General features: G+C 41.3%; 1 protein-coding gene across 3 annotated transcripts; it reads left to right on the top strand.

The window, feature by feature from the left end:
• Positions 1–1,875: 1,875 nt before the first annotated feature.
• LOC117844962 (structural maintenance of chromosomes protein 6B) lies at positions 1,876–21,979 on the top strand. Of its 3 annotated transcripts, XR_004637977.2 has the most exons (29): positions 1,880–2,099; positions 2,223–2,328; positions 2,785–2,918; positions 3,639–3,694; positions 4,711–4,797; positions 5,191–5,511; positions 6,231–6,350; positions 6,984–7,118; positions 9,950–10,026; positions 10,105–10,180; positions 10,871–10,945; positions 11,075–11,179; positions 13,155–13,321; positions 13,400–13,502; positions 13,629–13,741; positions 15,421–15,625; positions 15,690–15,818; positions 15,913–16,027; positions 17,087–17,172; positions 19,129–19,224; positions 20,014–20,150; positions 20,237–20,339; positions 20,583–20,662; positions 20,773–20,851; positions 20,944–21,001; positions 21,157–21,254; positions 21,339–21,433; positions 21,536–21,670; positions 21,825–21,979. XR_004637977.2 is itself a non-coding variant. In XM_034725823.2 (28 exons), the coding sequence occupies exons 1-28, from the start codon at positions 1,991–1,993 to the stop codon at positions 21,591–21,593; spliced, it is 3,123 nt and encodes a 1,040-aa protein (XP_034581714.1). In that variant the 5' UTR covers positions 1,876–1,990; the 3' UTR covers positions 21,594–21,800. The 3 variants fall into 3 exon arrangements, 1 of the variants encoding a protein (XP_034581714.1); XM_034725823.2 differs by lacking the exon at positions 21,825–21,979 and having other exon boundaries at positions 1,876–2,099; positions 21,536–21,800; XR_004637978.2 differs by lacking the exons at positions 20,237–20,339; positions 21,157–21,254; positions 21,339–21,433; positions 21,536–21,670; positions 21,825–21,979 and having other exon boundaries at positions 1,879–2,099; positions 20,014–20,186.
• The last annotated feature ends 14 nt before the right edge of the window (positions 21,980–21,993 follow it).

Below are 21,993 nucleotides of genomic sequence, written 5' to 3' on the forward strand. Positions count from 1 at the left end.
TGTTGGCACTTGGCCTCCCCAGCTTCCTCCTGGGTGGACGGTCGAGTGGGATCCCTCCTCAGACGGCGAGGAAAGGGATCATTGATGTCGTGATCGGCCTCAGCAGTGACATCCGACCCGGCGCTAGCCTCTGCGATTTATTTTTCCGCTGTTCATGAACTCTGTAAAAACTTTGATTTTCCGAACCAGTGTTGAAAGAACTTAATGTATTTGTTTAAGTGGATGATCTGTTGTATTCTCTGGAACCACTCACCTTCGTGTGAGCTATGCAAACTTGGTCCTGTATAGTGGTTTATCGGATGAAATCCGACAGATTGCCGAGTTAACTTTATATGATCGCGTGTTAGGCGACTTAATTGTGCTTTAGCTAAGTTAACCCGAGCGGTTCTGCCACAAAAAAGCAGGATCTCCGAAACCACTGCCGCGAGACTCCTGCACAGGGCGGCAATCAGGTTTTTGGGCAGTGTCCACACGCGATCGCTTGGTGATTCTGCAACATCTACTTCAACACGTTCGACTACATTCTGCATGGAATCATTAAGTAATTTCCGTGCGTAATCCTATTCTAGTTAGTATGTTGCTTGTTTACATGTATTATATGCTTGCATTATTTTTTATCTATATGTTTTTCCTCCATATAAAATCTGGACTATATTTTAGGTGCATATTTTCCACCAGAGTCGGGTAGATTTTGTTATAAGAGAGAACGAAATCTGGATTCTACAAATCTACTCCTCCGAACATCCAATTAAAATCCTACCTAAAATCTAGCTTTCGATAACAACCCAAAATTAAGGCCCTGTTTGGCATGGCTCCAACTCCGGGTGGAGCTGCTCCACTCCAGAACTCCACATGGAGCCAGCTCCGCTCCAAAACTCCAGAACAAAAATGAGGTGTTTGGCTAGATGGGTGCTCTCAGCTCCAAAAAAGATCGATTTCAGTGTGGATTGCCATTGTTGCCCCCCAATTAAGGCCCCACTTGTCATCCTCTCTATCCCATCTTCTTCTTCCCCTTTTTCCACTGCACTGTGCCGCACACGGGAGACCCTCCACGGGCGGCGGGGTGGGTAGCGACGGGGCGGCGGGTGGCGACGGGCGACGACGGACGGCGACAGGTGGCTGGGTGGGTGGCGACGGGCGACGACGAGCGGCGACGGGCGGTGGGCGGCGGCGACGGGCGACGGGTGCGGCGGGCGGCGGGCGGCGACGGGCGGTGGGCGGCGGTGACGGGCGACGGGCGCGGCAACGGGCGGCGGCGGGCGGCGACGGGCGACGGGCGGCGGCGGGCGGCGACGGGCGACGGGCGGCGGCGGGCGGCGACGGGCGACGGGTGGCGGCGGGCGACGGGCGGCGGGCGCGGCGACGGGCGGCAGCGGGCGGCGACGGGCGGCGGCGGGCGGCAACGGGCGGCGGGGCCGGCCGGCCACGGGGGTGGTGACAGGCAGGGCTTTGGCGGCGAGTGGGGCTCGGGAGAATAGAAGGGAGAATAGAATGAAACGTTTTTTTGTGTAACCAGTGGTATTGGTGGGTAATTACCCACCAACTCCACGAGAAGGTTCAAAAGAGAGGTTTCTGGAGCAGCAAAAGAGGTGCTCCAAAACTCCACCTACATTTGCACTACAGCTCCATGGAGTTGGCAACTCCATGGAGTTTTGGAGTTGGGATGTTTGGCTGAATTTTTTGATGGAGTTGCTGGAGTTTAGGAGTGGAGCCGTGCCAAACAGGGCCTAAGTTCTTGAGAATCTAAAATCTAATTCAAACGAGACTAAAAAAAAATATAAACGCAATCCAACCAATCCCCATCCCCGACTTCACCGCTCCCCCACGCGCGGCCCGCGCCCATTTGGGGTTTTGGCGGGCTTCTTCCTACCGAAAAGCAACCGGCGCCCACAAAACAAAACCCCCGCAAAATCCCCGCTCCCCCATCTTTCGGGTTTTGGCTTCCACAGGCGAGCGGGGAGAGAGAAAGATAGAGAGGAGGTCGCCGGCGATGGCGGCGGGGACGATCTCCCGCATCCGGCTGGAGAACTTCATGTGCCACTCCAGCCTCCACATCGAGCTCGGGGAACACGTGAATTTCATCACCGGCCAGAACGGAAGTACGCTCGTGAACCCTAGCCCCCTCCCTCCCTCCCTCCCTCTTCGCTTATCTTCCCATTCCTCGCCGCGGACCCCTGACGATTGATGCTCTTCTCTCCTCCTCTGCGGCCGCTGTGGCGCAGGCGGTAAGAGCGCCATCCTCACGGCCCTCTGCGTCGCCTTCGGCTGCCGCGCCAAGAACACCCAGCGCGCCGCATCCCTCAAGGACTTCATCAAGACCGGCTGCAGGTTGCGTCCGCCCTCGTTTCCCTCTCCTCCCTTCTTTTAGCCCGAATGTCATTTTTAGAATCTATGAGTGTTCTTTAAAGAAATAGTTAAATCAATTTTATTCAGGGCCACCGATTTTTCGTGGATCTCCATTACTTCATTGTCTGTTAACTGTCGATGTGGCTAATAGATACAGTTGCCTGCGAGTTAGAATGTGGTGAACAGCAAACATTGCGCTAAACGCCTACACCTAGTATATCCCCAATATGCACCTCGAGCTATAGGCCTTTGCAATATATTGAGGCTGAAAAGGGGAAAATAATTTCTCCACCATTTTCATGCACAGAGTGTATTCTGAATCTGCCATACCCATTCTTCTTTTTGCAACACCCACTTGATGTCCACTTGATGTTTTCTACCTCCTTTTTTTGTGAACAGTTGTAACCTGGTCTAATTTGTTCACATTTCATGCTGCAGCTATGCTTCCATTGTTGTTGATATCAGTAACCACGGGGAAGATGCGTTTAAGCCAGAAGTATATGGGAATGTAATTATACTGGAACGCAGGATTACTGAATCAAGTAGTTCTACAGTTTTAAAGGATCAACATGGTAATACTACTTGATTTATCCTCCCCAATTGTTGGTTGTGTTCTCATATTTGTAAGCTGCTTTTCTTGGATAAAGTTTTGACACCAAGTTGACAATTGTTGGTTGCAGTTTTCATTCTAATGAACTGTATTATTTGCTGTAATGTTATTGTAGTTTTCTTTGTCAGTAGGTAAGATTTCTCGTATCTAAGTTTCGTTTTCATATCCCTAGATTATTAAATTCGAGATTGTTGGCTTTTATTTAGTCACACCTGTAAGGGCGTTTTACAATATTAGGCTGCTGCATCTTTTCCATTCTTTTCTAATTTTCAACATGCATTATGTCCCATTTCCGATTAGGCAAAAATCTCATATGCTCTTGAATCTTTGTACGTGGCTCGTTGCTGTGCATAAAGTTTTCCTTATCGTCATATAAATATATAATCATATTCAGAGTGTTAGGTGCCCCAGCTTTTTTTATGTGTTGCTTCCATTTCCATCATAAATACCTAAAAGCCTGTCAAACAAGATGCGAACAACTGTAGCATCACAGACATAACAATAGATTTTGGACCTGAATAGGCTGAAATTTGAAATGGCATTAAATGTGAATTAAATAAATTGGTAGTTGCGGATTGCTAAATAAAACTAATAGAATAGCTTCTTTTATTTATTAATTTATTACTTCCCTCTCATGAATTCTTGTGTTACATCAACTGTTTGTCTGCATGTACTGGAACAGGGAGGAAGGTGGCGCATCGCAAAGATGATCTCGTTGAAATAATTGAACATTTTAATGTAAGTTGCTTGTTAGCTTATGAATGGTATGCTTAGAATGCTGTTGTTTGTTTGAGATGCTTGGTTGCTCCTTCATTATTTGTTTGGCTTTGGGCATGGTACAGTTGTTTAAAATAGGCAAAGTATGAGTGTACTATTATTAAATCTATCATGCTGCAATGTCTGAGCACTCCAGCCATATGGTAAGGTTATGCCATGCACACATCCCAACAAGTTATATCTCAAATTCAATTAGAAATTTAGGAGCACTGCACATCTTGATGTTGACAATTCTCTTCGTCATGCGGCTTTCACCCATTCAAGCCCCCAGCCATTTCCAATATGTTGAGAAAATGAGAGCTTGAAAAGAAAAAGCAAAGACTCAGATTTGAGCAATAAAGGGAGCACCTAGTGCTGAAAGCTCCTTCCGCTCAAGTTGGGGTCTGTGGAAAAGGAAGTTAGTGACATCCTTGTGTCATCTGATCAAATTGTAGCATCAACAAACTCAAGAAGGAAATTTCCTCTGGATTACTGACAAGGAAATTAATCATGTGGTGTATGTCTTGTCATCCATCTAACACACATGTGCAACCACGGTGCTTGAAGCACCATCATGCTTCTCTCGGTCTGCCTGTTTGTGACAACTATTGGCTGCAGGCATTTAAAACCAAGAAGGGAGCGATCTCGGATTGGGAAGCAAGGGATAACATGACGTGAGGAGGAAGATGATCTTCCTTTTTGATTAATTTCTTGTCTAAAAACTTTCACGCGATACACTGCTGGCTATATAGGTCAGCTCACAGTTCTGGCCTCACTCACGCCAACTCACCCAACTCAACTCATGTTGACACCTACAGCCTTCCTGCCTACACGACAGCTTGGTACTGTGGCATCTTAAGAGTGGAGAATCTTGTAGATTCTTACTTGTGATGCTTTATCATGCATTCCCGCTGTAGATATCGATCGACTACTTATTTGCAATGTGATAGCCTGATATACTTTTTTCTGCATCTTGATCCATCTGTGCGAATTTTCAGATTGATGTTGAAAATCCTTGTGTAATTATGAGTCAAGACAAAAGCAGAGAATTTTTACATTCAGGAAATGACAGGGATAAGTTTAAGGTAACCAATTTCATTATGTTTCTAGCAATACAATCACATACGACGTTTTACTTTCTGCCATAATTTATCTACGCAATGGAACATCTGTGCCTGGATTCATGTGCCTCTCAGTGGTCTATTATTGTTGAATTGGCGAATGCAAGTTCATGTCCTTCTGTGGCCTCAACATTTTATATTTGCATTCTCGCTAGACTATTTATGATTTTTGTTTCATGAGAAAGATAGTGCTTCATTTATACGTTTTGGCTGGCCTTGAGCTGGTGAGCTTAGTACACTGCGGTTTGAACTCAAAATTGTTCCATACATTTGTGCATGCATGTGCTCTCCTCCAATATAACTGATGAATGGTTCCATTCTTGTTTTTCACTGTTCATACTTTCTATTTTGCATCAGTTCTTTTTCAAGGCTACTCTTCTTCAACAAGTGAATGACATGCTTGGTTCAATAAGAGAGAAACTGACTGGCGCGGACTCTATAGTTGAAGAACTGGAAAAATCGATTGGTCCAGTGCTGAAAGATCTTGATGATCTTCAGGGGAAGATAAAGAATATGGAACATATTGAAGAAATAGCACATGAGATTGATAACTTGAAGAAAAAGTTGGCCTGGGCATGGGTTTATGATGTTGTAAAAAAGATTGAGGAACAAGCAAATAAGCTTGAGAAACTCAAAGAGCGTATCCCTGCATGCCAAGAACGAATTGATCGAAATACGGTAAGTGCTGTTTTATTGGAAACAATTTTGTCCCTTTTTTTTTTCTCAGCATGATGTCCTGTTGTACGTTCACAGTGATATTATTTGATATTATTGTTACCTGACTGCCTAACTTTATTCAATTTCTTGTTGAGGAATATCACTCCTAACCATCAGTACCACCAGAAGAACTTCATGTTTGTTAGCCAGCATTATATTAAATTTAAATTCAGTGTCTGATTAACTGCTACTTTTTGCTTGTAGTTTTGTTAGATCATATGATGAATTCAAAGAGACTTCTTTAATGCATTTGAATTGTCATATATGGAATTTGTAATGGTAAATGGAATGAACTTCGAACAAAGCTGTTTGTTTCATCTTTACTCTCCATAGAAATTTCGGTCAGCTAGTTAGCACATCTATATTGTTATCTGCAATGCAGGTTATAGCACCAAATTTGTTGATACATAACAACATTGTTCTTCTTAATATGTTTAAACCTTGACTTGTCATTTGATTATTTCATGGCCCAATTCGGAGTCCATTTGTCCATTTACCAAGTAATCTTTTGAAGATAAAAATATCTTCAAGTTTCATTTGTCTGAGTAGTTAATTCTTCCTACTCACTGAGGATATTGTAGTTACCTTGAAAAATTTCTGTGCTATATTAATGAGTTTGGGATACCAGGTCTGGAATATTAATGGGTTGTTAACTGAATTCAGTTTGCCTTATGCTGTAGGCTATTATAGAGGAACTGAGGAAAGATTTTATTGTGAAGAAAGAAAATGTTAGATCTTTTCTGGAGAAGACACAAGAAGTAAGGAGGATGAAGGAAAAATTGGAACATGACATGCATGAGGTATTTATTGTCTTAAGTAGCTCCCAGTAGGCTAGTATTGTTGTATATATTTGTCTATAATGTTTTTCAATAATTACCTAAATACATTATGACTCGTAAGTTATAACCCTGTTGTGATGGCAATGTTCTAACTCAGAAGCATAACCTTGTTGCTGTGGCATGTGGTTTTCATAGCAGAGGTTTACACGTGCATGGTCTTATAAATTAGAAAATTACACTAATGCATGCATCTGCACTTCATGTGTTGCAATTCGCTAGTTATACTTTTCTTTTTGGTGCAAATTATGATCTGCAGTTTACCTTTAGGTCATGGATTTTGCCATCTTATTTTTACAACCAATCGTGAAATCGTTCAAATTTACTGCTTCCATGCAATTTTTCAGTTCCACTTTATGTTTGCCATCTGGATGTGCTTATATGAGCATCTGTATATTTAATAAATATATCAGTTAAGGAATCAATTGGGAAAGCATGTGACGAATTGAAGTAAATTTAGAATTGCAGGCTGCAAATTCTGTAAAAACCTTACCGTTTGTGTGTGTCCTAGTTTTTCAAGTGTTGGCACATATTACATCTGTCCTTTCCAATTGGGTTATTGTGCTATTAATTAAAGCATGTTCCTTTGCTTTGCAGGCTGGGAAACTGAAGATGGATCTAGAGAAAGAGCATGAACGCGGTATGCAAATGTTGAATAAAATGAATAACCGTGTGAGACAACTTCAGGTGCAGGTTGATGAATTTGAACTGCAGCATATGCAAGAAACTCAGGTATGCTGAATGTATTTCTTTTTCAAAATTAACTTTATCTCAATAGCAATGACAAGCAACGTGATGGGTTGTAGTAGCCGCGAAGTTAATCAAAAAACAATTCCTGAAGTTGTGGCGCGAAGTCCAGATCCTCAACACACACCAAATCATGTCCTTTTTTCTTGGTCAATTTCTTTCAGATTTTCTTCCTCACAAATGTACATGGTATTGCACGATATGACATGCCGTATGCCTCGCCATATTTTTTTTCTTTTGAACATGTAGGAGAGCTAAGCTTCATTCCATTAAGGAAAAAATACAACGGAGAGGGCATAGAATACCATCTCCCAGACAAAACACACCCACCCACCCTGGTAGGATACTAGAGTACTAGACAAGGACCACATTCAACTAGGGTATCTAGGGTAAGCGACCTTAGGAGCAGGACATTGGGTCATAGAGTCCCATGATGACAGCCTCACACTACAGAGTACTTCCATTTTCAACTGTCTGCAAGACCAGCGAGACAGTGGCAAACACCATGTGAGTGTTAGAGTGTGGTTTTGGGAGCTGCAGAGCTAACATGGGCAGTTGTGGCAGACATTGCCGCTGGCGACACGGTTGCCATTGGCAGACATGGTGGGTTGCTACTGGCCGCACTAAGTTGATCTTGTGTAGTCGTGTGTTGTTTGATGATAAAGTAATGCATGGATCTAGGGTTGGTCAACACTGTCAAGGTGTAGACATCAATGCAGACATCCTGCTTCATGGTTCAGTGGTGCTGATGGTAGTTATTATGTGTTGTCATTAAGTGAAGTCACGCTGCCAAGAGACTAGTCGGATGGGGAGATGGAAGACGGCAACGGCTGCGTGTGGGCCAACAGCTCGGCCGATGTGTCTGCTCGCCAGGTGTCCTCGTGGAGCCAAAGAGGGGAATGCGCGGCGCCACTGCTGCGGTGAGGATTTCACGTGGGTGGCACAGTGCGTTCGTGTCTTTGGCTCCTCGAGGTGTTGCTCGGGTCGAGATGATAAGGCTGGGGAGGATAAGCGAGATGAATTTGACGAAGGCAAGGAGGCTGGAAGGATAAGACTGAACGTTCTGTATGTGCAGACCTGAGGGCATCGGGCTTGCTGGGCTGGTGGGGTTAGCTGGGCTGGATTTTTTTTTTCTCGTTTTATTTTCTCGTGCCATCAGGTCGGCCCGTGGGCTAAATTCTCAGCTCGAGCCTGACCCGAAATTTACTCAGGGTTAAAAAATTTGGCCCGAGCCAGCTCGATGCTCTGGCCGGGTTTGAGTTGGGTCGGTTTTTTTTTGGGCCGGTTGTCAGGTCGGGCGGTCCATGATCAGTTCTATTGAATGGTAGCAAGTTAAACAGGCCTGTACCTGCTCATTCTGCTTCTGGTATCACCTGCTAGAACTACCTGACGCTAGTCTAGTACTAAGTTGTCGATCTGCTTGAGTCTTATTACAATGTTACTCGATCAGTTAATAAAGGACCTGAACGGTGCAACAAGTTTTTTCTTTTTGGGGGGGGGGGGGGGGGAGGTGATATTGTCCTGTAGTGAGAGGATGCGATGGGATGGGAGCGACTGTGAAGAGGGAGAGACAAAAGCCAGACAGCGGCGATATAAATGGTTTGGGTGTCCACAATTCACTTGCGGGTTTGCCTAGGAGAGACCCAATTATTGCCAGGCCCCTGGATCCCCACTTGATTTTTATCTCCAAGTTGATGGAGACTAATTGTTGCTGGATAAGCTAGGGGCCTTGGGCAAGCCCAGTGATGCAGCTGCAGTGCAGCAAGGCGGCATGTCAAGGAGCAGCACATCTGCGACAGCTAGGCATTAGTTGTTGGCCTGTTACTTAGCTTGTAGTTTTAGCAATCAAGTAGTGTTAGACTGTTAGACAGGATTGGGTTGTTTGCTACATAAGGACAAGGAAGTAAGTTTAGTGTCACCATTTCTATAAAGCCAGCCAGCCAGGGGGATTGAGATAGGCAGGTTGCAGAAGATGAAGTACGTGTCTGCTGGCGTCTCGTATTTCCCTGAGTTCCTCTCTCCTTAAGATGCCTTCTTCCAATAGCGCCATGCACGTGCTACCTCCAGTTGTCGCTGTCTGGCTCCCCTCCGATGGATGTTTACCCAACCCTAAACCTGTTCATATCAGTAACCATAAAGTCAATCAATTTGCCTTGTAAGTAGAGGCATAGAGCCAGTGGCTCAAGTTGCTGGTGCTGGTAGTTTGGACTTTGGATGACTAGCAATGTCCAGTTTCGTATGGTGCTATGCTTTGAAGGAAAAATGATTCACCAATAAACTGTTTTCCTGGTTAAATTGCTCCAATGTGTTTTACATTAAAAAGTGAAGTAGCTAGTGAAGCCGGTTATCATTTTTTAAGGGAAATTGGTTCCTGATCCGGCGTCCCCTTGTCAGAATACGATCGATCCAACCTGTTGCAATGTTCCAAAAATCCATAAAAACACATAACGTACACATAAAGTTAAGTAAACCTGCAATTTCAACTCCAAATTCATCTTTGATACCGAGATTCAACAAACACAAGGAGTACTGTTAGCACATGATGAAGAATGACGTACTAACTGCTTGTCCATTTGCTTTCTTGGCATCTAGGTAAAGTTGAAATTGATTTTTTCTGGGTTTACTTAACTTTGTGTCCTACTGACATGATTTTTGGGGGAAGTTTCAAAAAAGTGCAACATGTTGGATGTGATAATGGGAGCACTGGAGCTCTTGGTCATTTCTTGTATATTTATTTTTCTTTGGAACCTTCAATTTTTCTTTTCGAATTTCCAATTTTTCCATCTCATCTGAATAATTTATACATCATATTGAAGGCTGAAGTATCTCAAATTGAGGACAAAATGCGGGAACTACAGCAGGAGATCAACTCTGCTCATTTAAGTGCTACAAGGTCAGTTTTTTCATCCTTATTACTTATGTGTCACCAAGTTTTGTTATTGGTTCTTGATGCTGCCTTTGTGTTATTTAGGTTAAAAGAGGAAGAGAAGAAATTATCTGAAGAACTATGGGGCATTACTAAAAGCATCGGTGACATTGAAAAAAAGGTATTTGTGACTTCTGCCTCTCCAAACTAGGTCGTTGATGTGCAATGTGCCCAGAGTGTGGCTAATTCATTTGTGTCTTGTAATGATCCCCAAATGTGCTACAAGAGAACCAGGTCTTTTGCATGATGAATTTTCGTCTCTTGAAACACCACCTCAACAATCAATAATTCATGTCCTGGATCTTTAATACCAATTAACTCATGTCCTGGGTCTTTAATACCAACTTAATGTGTGATCGGAAGTACACTAAATCCATGCGTATTGCCTCTTTCCTCTTCTCAGTAGTTGACACACCATTACTCCTCTCTTTAATACCAATTTCCCCATCTACTGGATTTAAGGGAGTCTATAACATCGGTCAACTTTTCTTAGTTTTATTAATTATTTTCTGTAGTTTTTATTGAAAATTGCATATTCTGCGGAAGTATATCTGAGTCATTCTTTGATAGTTTTGTTTATAACTTTAAACATGTATGCTCTTATCTTTCTAAGCTTAAATGAGATTTGACTTTTTAGTTTCTTTCGTTTGACCATGCATCTTCACTATTTTTCTTGAACCCATTACTGGCAAGTCCCTTCTCCAGCATATAAAGTTAGCCAGTGCTGCTATGGTTATGAGTTGTCATGCCTCTCTTTATCTTGGATCTTCTGGGTCTTGTACTGTATATTCCATTAAATGTTTCTTTGCAGATAGCTGAAGACGCCCGCAAGATCAATCACCTGAAATCTCAAATTAGGGATTTTCAACAGCGCCAACACGATAAAGTAATAACCAGTGCTTCAGTTAGCTGTAACTATTTCTATTGTGATACTGTCCTGTGTTTTCTGACTTTTAATGTAGCAACTGTTTGGTAGTATTTTTGTTTACATGCTGGTGGTGATGCTTCTTTGCAGGTAACAGCATTTGGAGGAGATAGAGTTCTGAGCCTCTTTCGATCGATAGAGAGACATCAGAGTAGATTTAAATGCCCTCCTGTCGGTCCAATAGGAGCTCATGTGGTACGAAAGTATTATTTTGATTATTTTGATTGTCTTGAGTTGTCTCTGTTGATTACTATACCTGCTCTCGATTAGTCTCAATAACTTGGTATCAGGGTAATAATATCATTCTAATTGCAAATTATAACTCAAAGTTTTCAAATTTCAAAGATACTCCCTCCGTTCCAAATTGTAGGTCGTTTTAGCTTTTTAGGTTCATAGATATTATTATGCATCTAGATATAGTGTATGTCTAGGTGCATAATAATATCTATGAACCTAGAAATGTCAAAACGACCTACAATTTGGAACGGAGGGAATAGCTCTCAACCGGTCTCATCCTGTCTGACCAGTTTTTTTGGCTTTTAAAACAAAATTTAATAGCTAAGTTTCTTTTTTTGCACGGTATTTAGTATTTACTGGTATTCTGTAAGTGGTTGCAAACTTGCAAGTTGCAACCTTCCATGTTTATGGCTGTCAAATTTTGGCAAACTGTACTGTGAAGTGGTTTAGTGTAACTTTGTGCAGTTGATATGTCCTTGATAGACCTTTTCCTTGTTATGCCATATGGCGGTCAGCCTGGCACAGTAGCTCGCGGTCTTGTATCTCTGCTCCTTCCGTGTCATGTGTATTAAACTATTAATTAGTTTGTTGAGCTGTTTTCTTAGGGATAAAGCAATTGTTTAGATTTGATTGAGTTTGTTAGCCATGTTGTTGTGTGATTGGCCTTAGCTTTTGTCTTGTAGATGGTGCCTAGTCTATATGGCAATAAAAAAAAAACTCGACCGGCGGGGGGAAAGACCGCCCTCACGGCATTACACTAAGAAGAAATCTCAGCCAATCCGGCCGAGAAACCCCCCGAACCCCGGCTTCACCCTATAGGGCCTGTACCGTAACCTGGGCCAATCACAACCAACTGGGTTGGCGACCACTGCAACTACCCCGTGGTAGGAGGGTCCAAACCAACCATAGGTGCCACAGGCCAGTGCCTTGCCAGTATTTTTTCGGGTTGCTAGTGAGGGGATTTTTTTTGCTGCCACCAGGATTTGAACCCTGGTTGGTGTCTCCCTCAACTTGGGAGCTTACCACTAAACTACAACAGTGTTGGCAATAACTTGTGCTAGGATTTATTAAGCAAGAAAGAAATAAACGCGGTCCCTGTTCCTGCTGTTCAGAGCCTCTATATTCACCTCAAGGGTGCACTTGGCTGGAACAAGTCATGCTAAGTTGAGAGGGCGAGCATGCTGCTGCTGCCAGTTGTTTGAGCCATATCACCCTGAGTATTTGTTTTGATCTGCTGTATTCACCTTGAACCATGAACGAGAAAAGGCATGAGAAATATTGAGTAGTATTTGTGAAGCCTCGTACTTAACTGGAAGGGACACCAGAGCATTCTGCCCTCCCCTCTCTCTGTCCAGGAGATGGAAGGGCAGAGCTTTTCTCCCCTTCAAATCTTCTATGCTTCATTAAATATGCTGTTTAATTACACATAGATTTGATGTGTCCATCTCAGTCAAATTATTCATCCTGAAAAGAGATCAATTGGTTACTACCAAGCCTTAAACCTACTGTACTTTATGATTGTGATCTGCCCAATGCCCTGTCCTCTGTTCGTTCCTTTATTTTCTTCGGCTGTATGCATATGTTGACTGTTTTTGGCTTCACTATGGCATGGTCTTTACATTATTCTAAATGATTTATTTTTCCTTAATAAAGGAAAATATGGCTATTTTTCTGCTGTTTACCTCTGTTCATTTGAGCCACTTTATTCATATTTCTTCTCCTTGCATCAAATGTCATGAACAAAAATTGATTTATGATACTAATTTGGGTTTCTAATTAGCTGGCAATTAATCTCGTTCCCCTATTCGCTGGAGTCTTTTTTTAGTTCTGTTGCACTACAATGTGGTGATAGAAATTAGTAGTTTTTGTGTTATCCCACACGAAATAGCAATGGTGTTGTTTCCACACAATAACAGTGCTCGTTGTAATGCAGGAACTGTCCAGCGATTCCTGGTCTGTTGCAGTTGATTGTGCATTTGGGAGGCTCTTAGATGCTTTCATTGTTTCATGTCATAAGGATTCACTTCTTTTACGAGAATGTGCGAAGGAAGCAAACTACCGCAACCTTCAAATTATTATATATGACTTTGCTAAACCACTGTAAGATGATTAGGTGTTCTGTTTTGTACACCTTTGGTTTCGTCTCAAATGAAGTATTATTCAATCTTCTTTTAATAGGCATGACATCCCAAATCATTTGGTTCCTTCAACACCACACCCGACGATACTCTCAGTTATCCGTTCAGAAAGTCCTACTATACTAAATGTATTGGTGGATCAGGTAGCACATCTTCAGAAATTTGTTTATCTTTAGACTAACCCTGTAATCTCTCTTTGTTTTTTCTTCATATGCTTCAGTTTGAAATGTATTTTGATCAACACTTAGGTAAAAGTATCTCTATTTCAGGGCCATGCAGAGAGACAGGTTCTAGTACAAGATTATGAAATGGGAAAGTCTGTCGCATTTGATCAGAGGATACAAAATCTGAAGGAAGTATATACTTCAGATGGTTACAAAATGTAAGTCTCATTGGTACTCCTTATTTTTAGATCAGGTTTTGCTCATACTCTGGCTTCAGTGGCTTCTGGCTCCATAGAGGCATCAGATCATACTTATTACATAGTTACAGCCATGTGCCGTGAGCATCACACAACCGTGATGAGAGTATAAGCAAATAACACCATGACAGTACGTTTGTGGTTCGAATGAGGGACATTCGTAGCAAATTCTATTAATCTCCATCCATGGGAAGCAAGAAATCTGCAAGACTGTTGTCTCCAACGTGCCATGCCGCATGCAAAGATCGCCATTTCCTTATTCTCTTTATTTCGCTGCAGCAACGCCCAAAACCAGAGCCAATGCGTTCCTCGTATAGCACCTGCATATAAGATTTAGTTTGTCCTTTATCAAGAACTACATAATTCCTGCTAAGCCACAAAGCCCACTAGTCCAGCATAGAGCAGCAGGCCAGCAACTCCTACCAACACCTGTGATCGAATATTAGACCCCATCCTTATAAGCCAATGAATAATTAGATCATCTAAGTTACTAGGTGCAGATGTGCAGTATCAAACACAATGTGAACTGTATGCTAAAGGAACTTAGCAAAATGACAATAAAAAAAGAGACGCTGAATTGCTTTATTAAAACTGTGGAAACAATACTTTTGACTCCCTTTCCAGTTTCTTCATGCTAAGTGGCCTTCAGTCAGTATAACACCCATTTCGGGTACGACATAAAAATCTTGATTTTCAAAGTTAGCCTCATCTTCCATATTTCTTTATTTGTAATTAGCGTGCTACCATTTATGAGGACCTTATACGTTGACTGCATAGGGAAAACACTTTGGTAGTATCCCTAAATAAACTGGTCTCTCCTATCATTCAACTGTACCTTCGCAATTTTTGCAACTAAGTTATGCCAATCCACTAGTTTGTTACCCACCAATGCTCTCCGGAAGGAGATGTTCATTGGAGAACTAACATTGGCAACTGTTGCTTGGCTCATACTCTTTTTTAACTCTAGCCATTTGTCCACTAGCTACTGGGAAATGTACATGTGAAGCACTGCAGAAAATAAATATTGCAAAGTGCACTTAGGCCTTAGGGTTCTAGGCATTTGCTCATCCCCCCTTTCCTATACAAACACATAAAAATTTTTATAGAAAGACAACTGCAGCATGCACTACTTGCTAACTTGTTTTTCAGATTATATGTTTTCCAATTGTCTAACTTACCATCTAACATTCATCTGGTGGTTTTCCATCTGCTGAGATTTTAAGAAAATCAACACCAACTTGTTTAACAAATTTGTTTCCTTGCATGTAAGGTGAAAAATTTGGTTTGAAAATAACATGATTTCTTTAGCCCCTTAGAAATCTTTCACTGTGCCGGTGGGCAATTTTATTGAGATGATTAGTGGTCTCTCAGATGTTACTGGTTTAACATTGGTAGTTTGTAAATCACACTAAATTTGGTTGCTAGCATGCTTAATTGCAGACAATGCTACAAATTGGCAACCTTAAAAAAATTGGGTGGTAGTTTGCACCAACTTAGAGCTCATCATATTCTAACTCTTGCCAATGGGGAGCTGGTGCTTTCTATTTCTGCAGCATCCTTACTGATTCATTTAATGTTTCAAAGTGTCTTTCATAAAAGAAATGATGATGAGCAGATGATTCTGTTGCCACTGCTTGCAGGTTTTGTAGAGGTTCTGTTCAGACCATTCTTCCTCCAAATAGAAAGTGGAGAGCTGGACGTTTGTGCACTTCTGTAGGAGAAACAATAACTGAAATGAAGAATGAAGCTACTGGAATTGAGCAAATAAACTTAGAGAGGGAGGGTCAGAAAAGTGAATTAGTTGTTCAGCGAGGAAAAATCGAATTGCAGCTCAGAAGTTTGAAGGTAAAATTCTGATTGCTTACAATTTGCTTTAAGTCATCCGATGGCAATTCCTCTTGTTTGACAGAGAAAAAGAGAAGATGAGGAGCGGCGTCTGGAGCGTAAAAAACTGCAGTTAGATGATACCAAGAAGCTTTCTGCTGACAATAATCATGATACTGCTGTGGATACCTCCGAACTAGTGGCTGAAATGATGGTTTGGTCGTGATTATCCTTTTACTTCATTGCAACTAATCCTCATTATCTAAGCAAGAACCTGACCAATTGACTATTGCTACCTACTTCTGCAGCAAGTGAAGGAAGATATTGGGAACAAAGAATTAGTTCTGCAGAAAATTAATTTGAAACTAACAGATGCTTTGCAAGAAGAGAACAATAAAAGAGCTTCCTACAAGGACTTTATTGGTATCATCCCTTTTTCCATTAATGCTTATTCTCTTCGCATTTGATTTATCATACTTTATTGTCATATTATAGTTATGTGGTTATAAGAACTTCAAGAAAGCACATGTAACGCCATGATGTGCCAGCAAGGACATAAACAGTGGGTGGCAAGTTAAGTTTGCAAAATATAAACCATCTGGTTATTGAAAGTAATTCAATTTGTTAAAGATCTAATGTACTTGAAAACTGTATAAATTTGACTGTGAAACTGTTATATCCTGCCTTAACTCAAGGACACTCTTTATATCACCTTTTTTGTCAGCAGACAATACAAAAATACTTGTACGTTCATTGTAGGAGTAGGACAGCTCATATTTTAATCTTGCTGGTTTGAGAGAAAGTATGGGGAAACATTTCTGCCCTTAGTCTTGCGACTTAGCTGGTACCGTGCCAGGCTGGTTTTATTTTGATTTTAGGTTGGCTGGTGTGGCTGCTCGAATTAAGTCTGACTCAGTGTAATCTATTCTGGAAGGGGTACCAGTTGTGATTTTGAAATTTTCCCTCCTCAACCATCCAGAAAAAATGTTATAATGTGAGCAGTGTGACACGGGGTCTTTCTTGTGTTAAGAGTTATAATGATGCTTTTATTTGGCTTTTCCAGCCCTATACTGAAATTTCCCCACTCTGTTTATTTTAGTAAAGACATAATTCTAGTTAGTGTTTAGCCTTTTGGAATAAGTTCTTTTTTTTATCTGTCTGCTTAAATTTGTATCAAAACCCATGCATAGTTGTTCCATCTGTTTCTATTTTGACCATGCATTATGCAACACTTTTAGATTGCCAACTCATTTTCCCAATAGTCAGTATGATTTAAAACTACAGTTGGCAAAACCAGAGGGAAAAATCCGGGGAAGTTATTGATGTTCTTTAATCCTTGAAAAAACCGTGGCGAAGTAGGCTACAGTTTGCAGAAATATATGCTCTTTAATCCTTGAAATCTTAACGAACTGCTAACTATGGTAGCCTGCTTAGCCATGGTTGATTATCTATACGTACTGATTTCAAAATGCTTTATTTCAGAATCTGCATATGCTGAGATGGGGTCTATTAGTGATGTAGAGCATGAATTGCAGCTTGTCGAAGAAAAAATACATGATGCTCAGCAGGTGCAATTCTCTTATTCTAAGTATTAGTTTGTGTGCTCTACTCGTTGCTTTCTATGAGCTTTGAATATCAGTTTATATTTCTCGAACAAATATCAGTTCATATTTTTACAAACTGGCTGCCACAAGTGTGGCAAAGTTAGTATAAAAGCTGAACAGATGGCATGACAGCTCGATCAGGGGCGAAGTGTTGCATTGTGCAAGCTATTTAAGTGTAACTTAAGCCCATGCACCCTCAAAATCACTGCCTTTTCTTCCTCTCAGACATCTGCTTTGGCCACTGCTAGATCTAAGTAAAGAATTCGGTGTTGGATGGCTGTGCCACGTGAGGATGAATTGGTTCATGGATAAAAATATAAGAGAATTAGGAGGCAGAAATAGCTGGGGAAGAGGGGGGCCAGTCAAGTCTGAGAAGATGGCAAGAGGCAACAGTGTTGGTGACAGTACTTTGAACAAATATAATACCAAAGGAGGAAAGCTGTCTTTTGTTTCCAGAAATTAATTTAATCAATATAAGGTACAGTTTGGAATTTGTTAGGAATAAAACAACTTGTTTGGGATCCATATCAAAAGGGTAAATTTCAGGGAACCTGTGGTTTTATGGTCGTTGTCTCAGAAAACCATGGATATATAGTTTGTCTCACTTAAACCTGGTATTTGCAGAATGATGACGGCGATTTCGTGCAGTCCTTACTGCTATCACCCTTCGCAGCAGACCAGTAGTTCCATGTCTCCACTCCAGTCGTAGGCCATGCAGCCACCTCGCTGTTCCTTTAGCTCCCCATATGGATCCCTTGACGTCCTTGTTGACTCTGCCATGGATTTGGTGCTTTGGTGTGCTCTGTTCCAGAGTTTTGGGTCTAATCAGCCACATACAGTTACTACTCATTACGGTTAACAACCGAATCGATCTTAAGATCTTACCTAGAGAGATTCAACAACTTTGTACTTGAGGGTGAAGAAAGATCTTCACTGGTTGTAATGACCGAAGGGACAGCAAGGGTGGCGCAGGTTAGCGGCAGCACACAGAAGGCATCGAGGGTGGCACAGGCCTACTCCAAGGCCCACACTAGTTGGACTTGCTACTTCCTAATGGTATCTTGGATTCGGATGTTGCAAGTTGTTAAGCTATCACTGTCCTTATACAATATGCATGCAAAGGCCCTTGTTATTAGGGATCTAGCAATCATCAATAATGAATATCAATGTTCTCAGCCACCTGTTTGTCACTGCTACAGCTGTCACAGCAGAAGAGTTTAGCACAAGTGATACATGGATGTGCCAGAGAGGGTGGTTGGGGCGATGGCAAACCTTTTGAATAGCCAACAAATTGCAATTGATTGCAACTCAAGTAGACTACTGTGGATGTAGTGGCTGCTTGCACCCATTGCTGATTAAGGTCCTTGGTGATTCTCCCCTTGCAATACAGTGTTTCCTCAAACCTTAGCTTAGATATGGGTGCACATTTAGTGGCCTCTTCTCATATGTTCTAGGCAAGATCTTGTGTTGGTTTCTCAGGTTTTGTCTTATGATGGTAGTACAGAGGGGCTATGTGAAACATGTGAATACGTGATAAATGTAATTACATTTGAATATGGTTTATAAAAAAGAGCTCCTTTTCCACTCCTTGGGTTACTTATCTCTTTGATGCCACATGAAAAATACCCTGTGTTCTGGTTCGCCACTCGTCACCAAATGCTATTAAATGCACTAGTCTGTTACCTATTCCTTCAAATTCTTTTTGAGAATGAAACTAAGCATGCTATTCTAAATAAAACTAAAGTCGAACTTTCTAGTGCTTATAATTATTGTATCTATCCCTTTCATATAAAGGAGATAAAACAAGAAAGCTTTGCTATATTGTTCTAACATATATATTGTAGGTTTACATGATAACATTTACACAACACTAGTTCCACTCATGGTACTTAATTTTATTGTATTCTTAAACCTTTCCAGGAGAAAGCTCACTATGAAGACGTCATGGAAAGGAAGGTTTTGGCTCCTATTAAAACGGCTGAAACCGAGTACACAAATCTTCAACAGCTTCATCAGGTTATTCCTTTGTCACTGGCAATATGCCTTTGCTAAAGCCACCTCCTTTTTAGGTGTATTGAGCTATGTTGCATCATGAAAAGATCATACATTCTAATTCAAATTTGCACCTTGTGTTTGAACGGTACAGAACCTCCTTAGTAGGTATTTAGTATTCTACGTTGTTGGAGTATAAGTGAATTGCCCATCTCTCCTCGTCAGCTTAAGCTTTTGGGTTGAACTGATTGGTGCATGCAACTCAATATGGTATCAGGGCCAGAGGTCTCGAGTTCGAATCCTGGCAGGCGTGATTAAATAAAATAATTGCAGCCCACTCCAATCTCCACGTATGCGGCTTGAGGGAGCCTGCACGTGAGGGGGAGTGTTGGAGTATAAGTGAATTGCCCACCTCTCCTCATCAGTTTAAGCTTTTAGGTTGAATTGGTTGGTGCATGCAACTCAATATGCGTACCTATTACATTGGGTAGAATGTTCTACAATGAAAGCAGTTCTAAAAGCAGCAATTTTATATTAGCATTTTTGAAAAAAAAAGATTTATATTAAGTCATTCTCAGTTTTGAAGCATATACCACTGACACTGATGTTTGGAGGACTTGAAAGCTCCGTATTGAGCTTTTTTTTTTAACTCAACATCAGAATTATATTGTGACCTTGAAAGCTCTGTCTTCAGCATTTTTAACTCAACATCAGATTTATCTTGTAACCTGAGTATCACTTCTGCTTCAATTTCAATTAGATAGGTAGGTTCATTTGTCTCATGTCCAGTAATGATTTTATACTCTTCTTTAGGAGTACTTTGAGAAAGCTTCAAAAATATGCATTGAAAGTGAAGTGGAAGCTCTGGGGGGTGTTGCGGGATCCACCCTAGAACAATTGAGTGAGGAAATTAATAAATTGACACGGAGATTACAGCAAGAAAGCAGAAGGTCTGCGACCATTTATTTGCACATATCTGCACAAAGGTAAATAAATAATATGGTTCTGATACTTTTCCTAAAAAATATCTGTGCAGATATACTGAGAGCATTGATGATCTGAGAGCCTTGCATGACAAAACGAGACAGAAAATCTTGAGGAAACAACAAATGTATGCTGGTTTTAGAGACAAATTAAATGTAAGCACATTATATGATTCTGAAAATGGCTAATCTATTTTCCTTCTTAATGAGTTTGGTGGTTATTTTTTAACTATTCAATTTTGCTTGTGGATACATACAATATCCCCAATATTATGCCTCATGCAATATTTTTGTATTGATTCAGTCATATTCAACTATTGTTAGTGGTGTTAGATATATTAGATAGGCTCAATGCACTCATAATGGATTGTTTTCAACCAAGTTCGTCGTTCTGTGCAGGCATGTCAAAAGGCTTTGGACTTGCGATGGAAGAAGTTCCAAAGAAATGCTGGCCTCTTGAAGCGTCAGCTGACATGGCTGTAAGTAATTTCTTGTTTTGATGCTAACCACCAATAATTCTTCTAGATCGCCCTCTATTGCATAAAAATGATTAGCCCTGAGAGTTCTGCCACCTTTCTATATATGAAAGGTTCAATGAGCATCTGGGAAAGAAAGGTATCAGTGGGCACATCAACGTAGATTATAAAAACCAAGTTCTCTCTGTTGAGGTGATCTGCTTTCACTAGCTTTCCTTATCTGAATGTACACAGACCTGTTTCTTGAACTAATCTAAGTAACATGTTTATGGCGTTTGATGTAGCTGACAATGCCTCAAGACACGTCTCGTGATACCATTAGAGACACTAGAGGACTTTCAGGTAGTTGCAGCTTCTAATCAGTCTCAGTTGTAAGATTTTATCAAGTTTATTTATTCTTGAAAAAATTGGTAAAAAATACCCATATAAAATTGTAACTCCTTTTGCTTAGTGTTTGTAGTTGCAGAGCTTTTTGTTGATGCTGTCTCTTTCTCTAGGTGGAGAACGATCTTTTTCAACGCTTTGCTTCACCTTAGCTCTTCATGGAATGACAGAATCACCTTTTAGGGCCATGGATGAGTTTGATGTATTCATGGTGAGGACTCACGACCTTTACCATTTTCTTTGTCCAGATAAGGACAGGCAAAACTTTGTAATTGATGGCATCTGAATTTGGCAGGATGCGGTGAGCCGCAAAATAAGCTTAGACACCCTAGTAGATTTTGCTATTGCACAGGGTTCTCAGTGGATATTTATAACCCCTCACGATATCAGGTCTGTCGATGCAATCTCATGTTTGTGTTGTTTCAAACTTCACCGCTTCATAAATCATAACTGTCTCTATCGGCTACTCATATATGTTATGTCTCTCCTCAGCATGGTGAAGGCTGGGGACCGGATCAAGAAGCAGCAAATGGCAGCCCCACGTGGTTGACTTTCAGTACACCTTGTAAATGATGCCCTAGGGCCCGTCTCCGACTTGGAGTGGATTTGCTTGGAACTGCTACTTCGGTATTTTATTTGTACATAGCTTATTTTATTTAAAGTGTAGGCTTATGCAGGGTTTGATCAGGAGCTTGTGACCCTGCACCAGCTGTTGCATTGCTATTTGATCATGATCCCATGTGTATTACAATGTTAATGCGTGGCTGATGTCTGTCCTTAGGCCTTGAAATGAACTGAAGCGGGGGAGCGGTATAGGTGGGGTCAATCGGCCGCCTAGCTCTTCAAGGTGTTAGACGGCATTATTCAACCTAATTTATTCCCTCATCAAAATATCAAACTTAATTAGGCTAACTAAGAGCATTTCCAGCAGTATTCCATATTTTCCAATA

The sequence above is a fragment of the Setaria viridis genome, chromosome 2 (assembly GCF_005286985.2).
Source record: "Setaria viridis chromosome 2, Setaria_viridis_v4.0, whole genome shotgun sequence".
NCBI lineage: Eukaryota > Viridiplantae > Streptophyta > Magnoliopsida > Poales > Poaceae > Setaria > Setaria viridis.

Bases quoted from the DNA above. Each gene is read 5' to 3' on its own strand.
- LOC117844962 (XM_034725823.2), top strand. From the start codon at position 1,991: ATGGCGGCGGGGACGATCTCCCGCATCCGGCTGGAGAACTTCATGTGC. The intron at 7,119-9,949 runs GTATGCTGAATG...ATCATATTGAAG, and splicing joins AGCATATGCAAGAAACTCAG to GCTGAAGTATCTCAAATTGA. The intron at 19,225-20,013 runs GTTATTCCTTTG...ACTCTTCTTTAG, and splicing joins ATCTTCAACAGCTTCATCAG to GAGTACTTTGAGAAAGCTTC.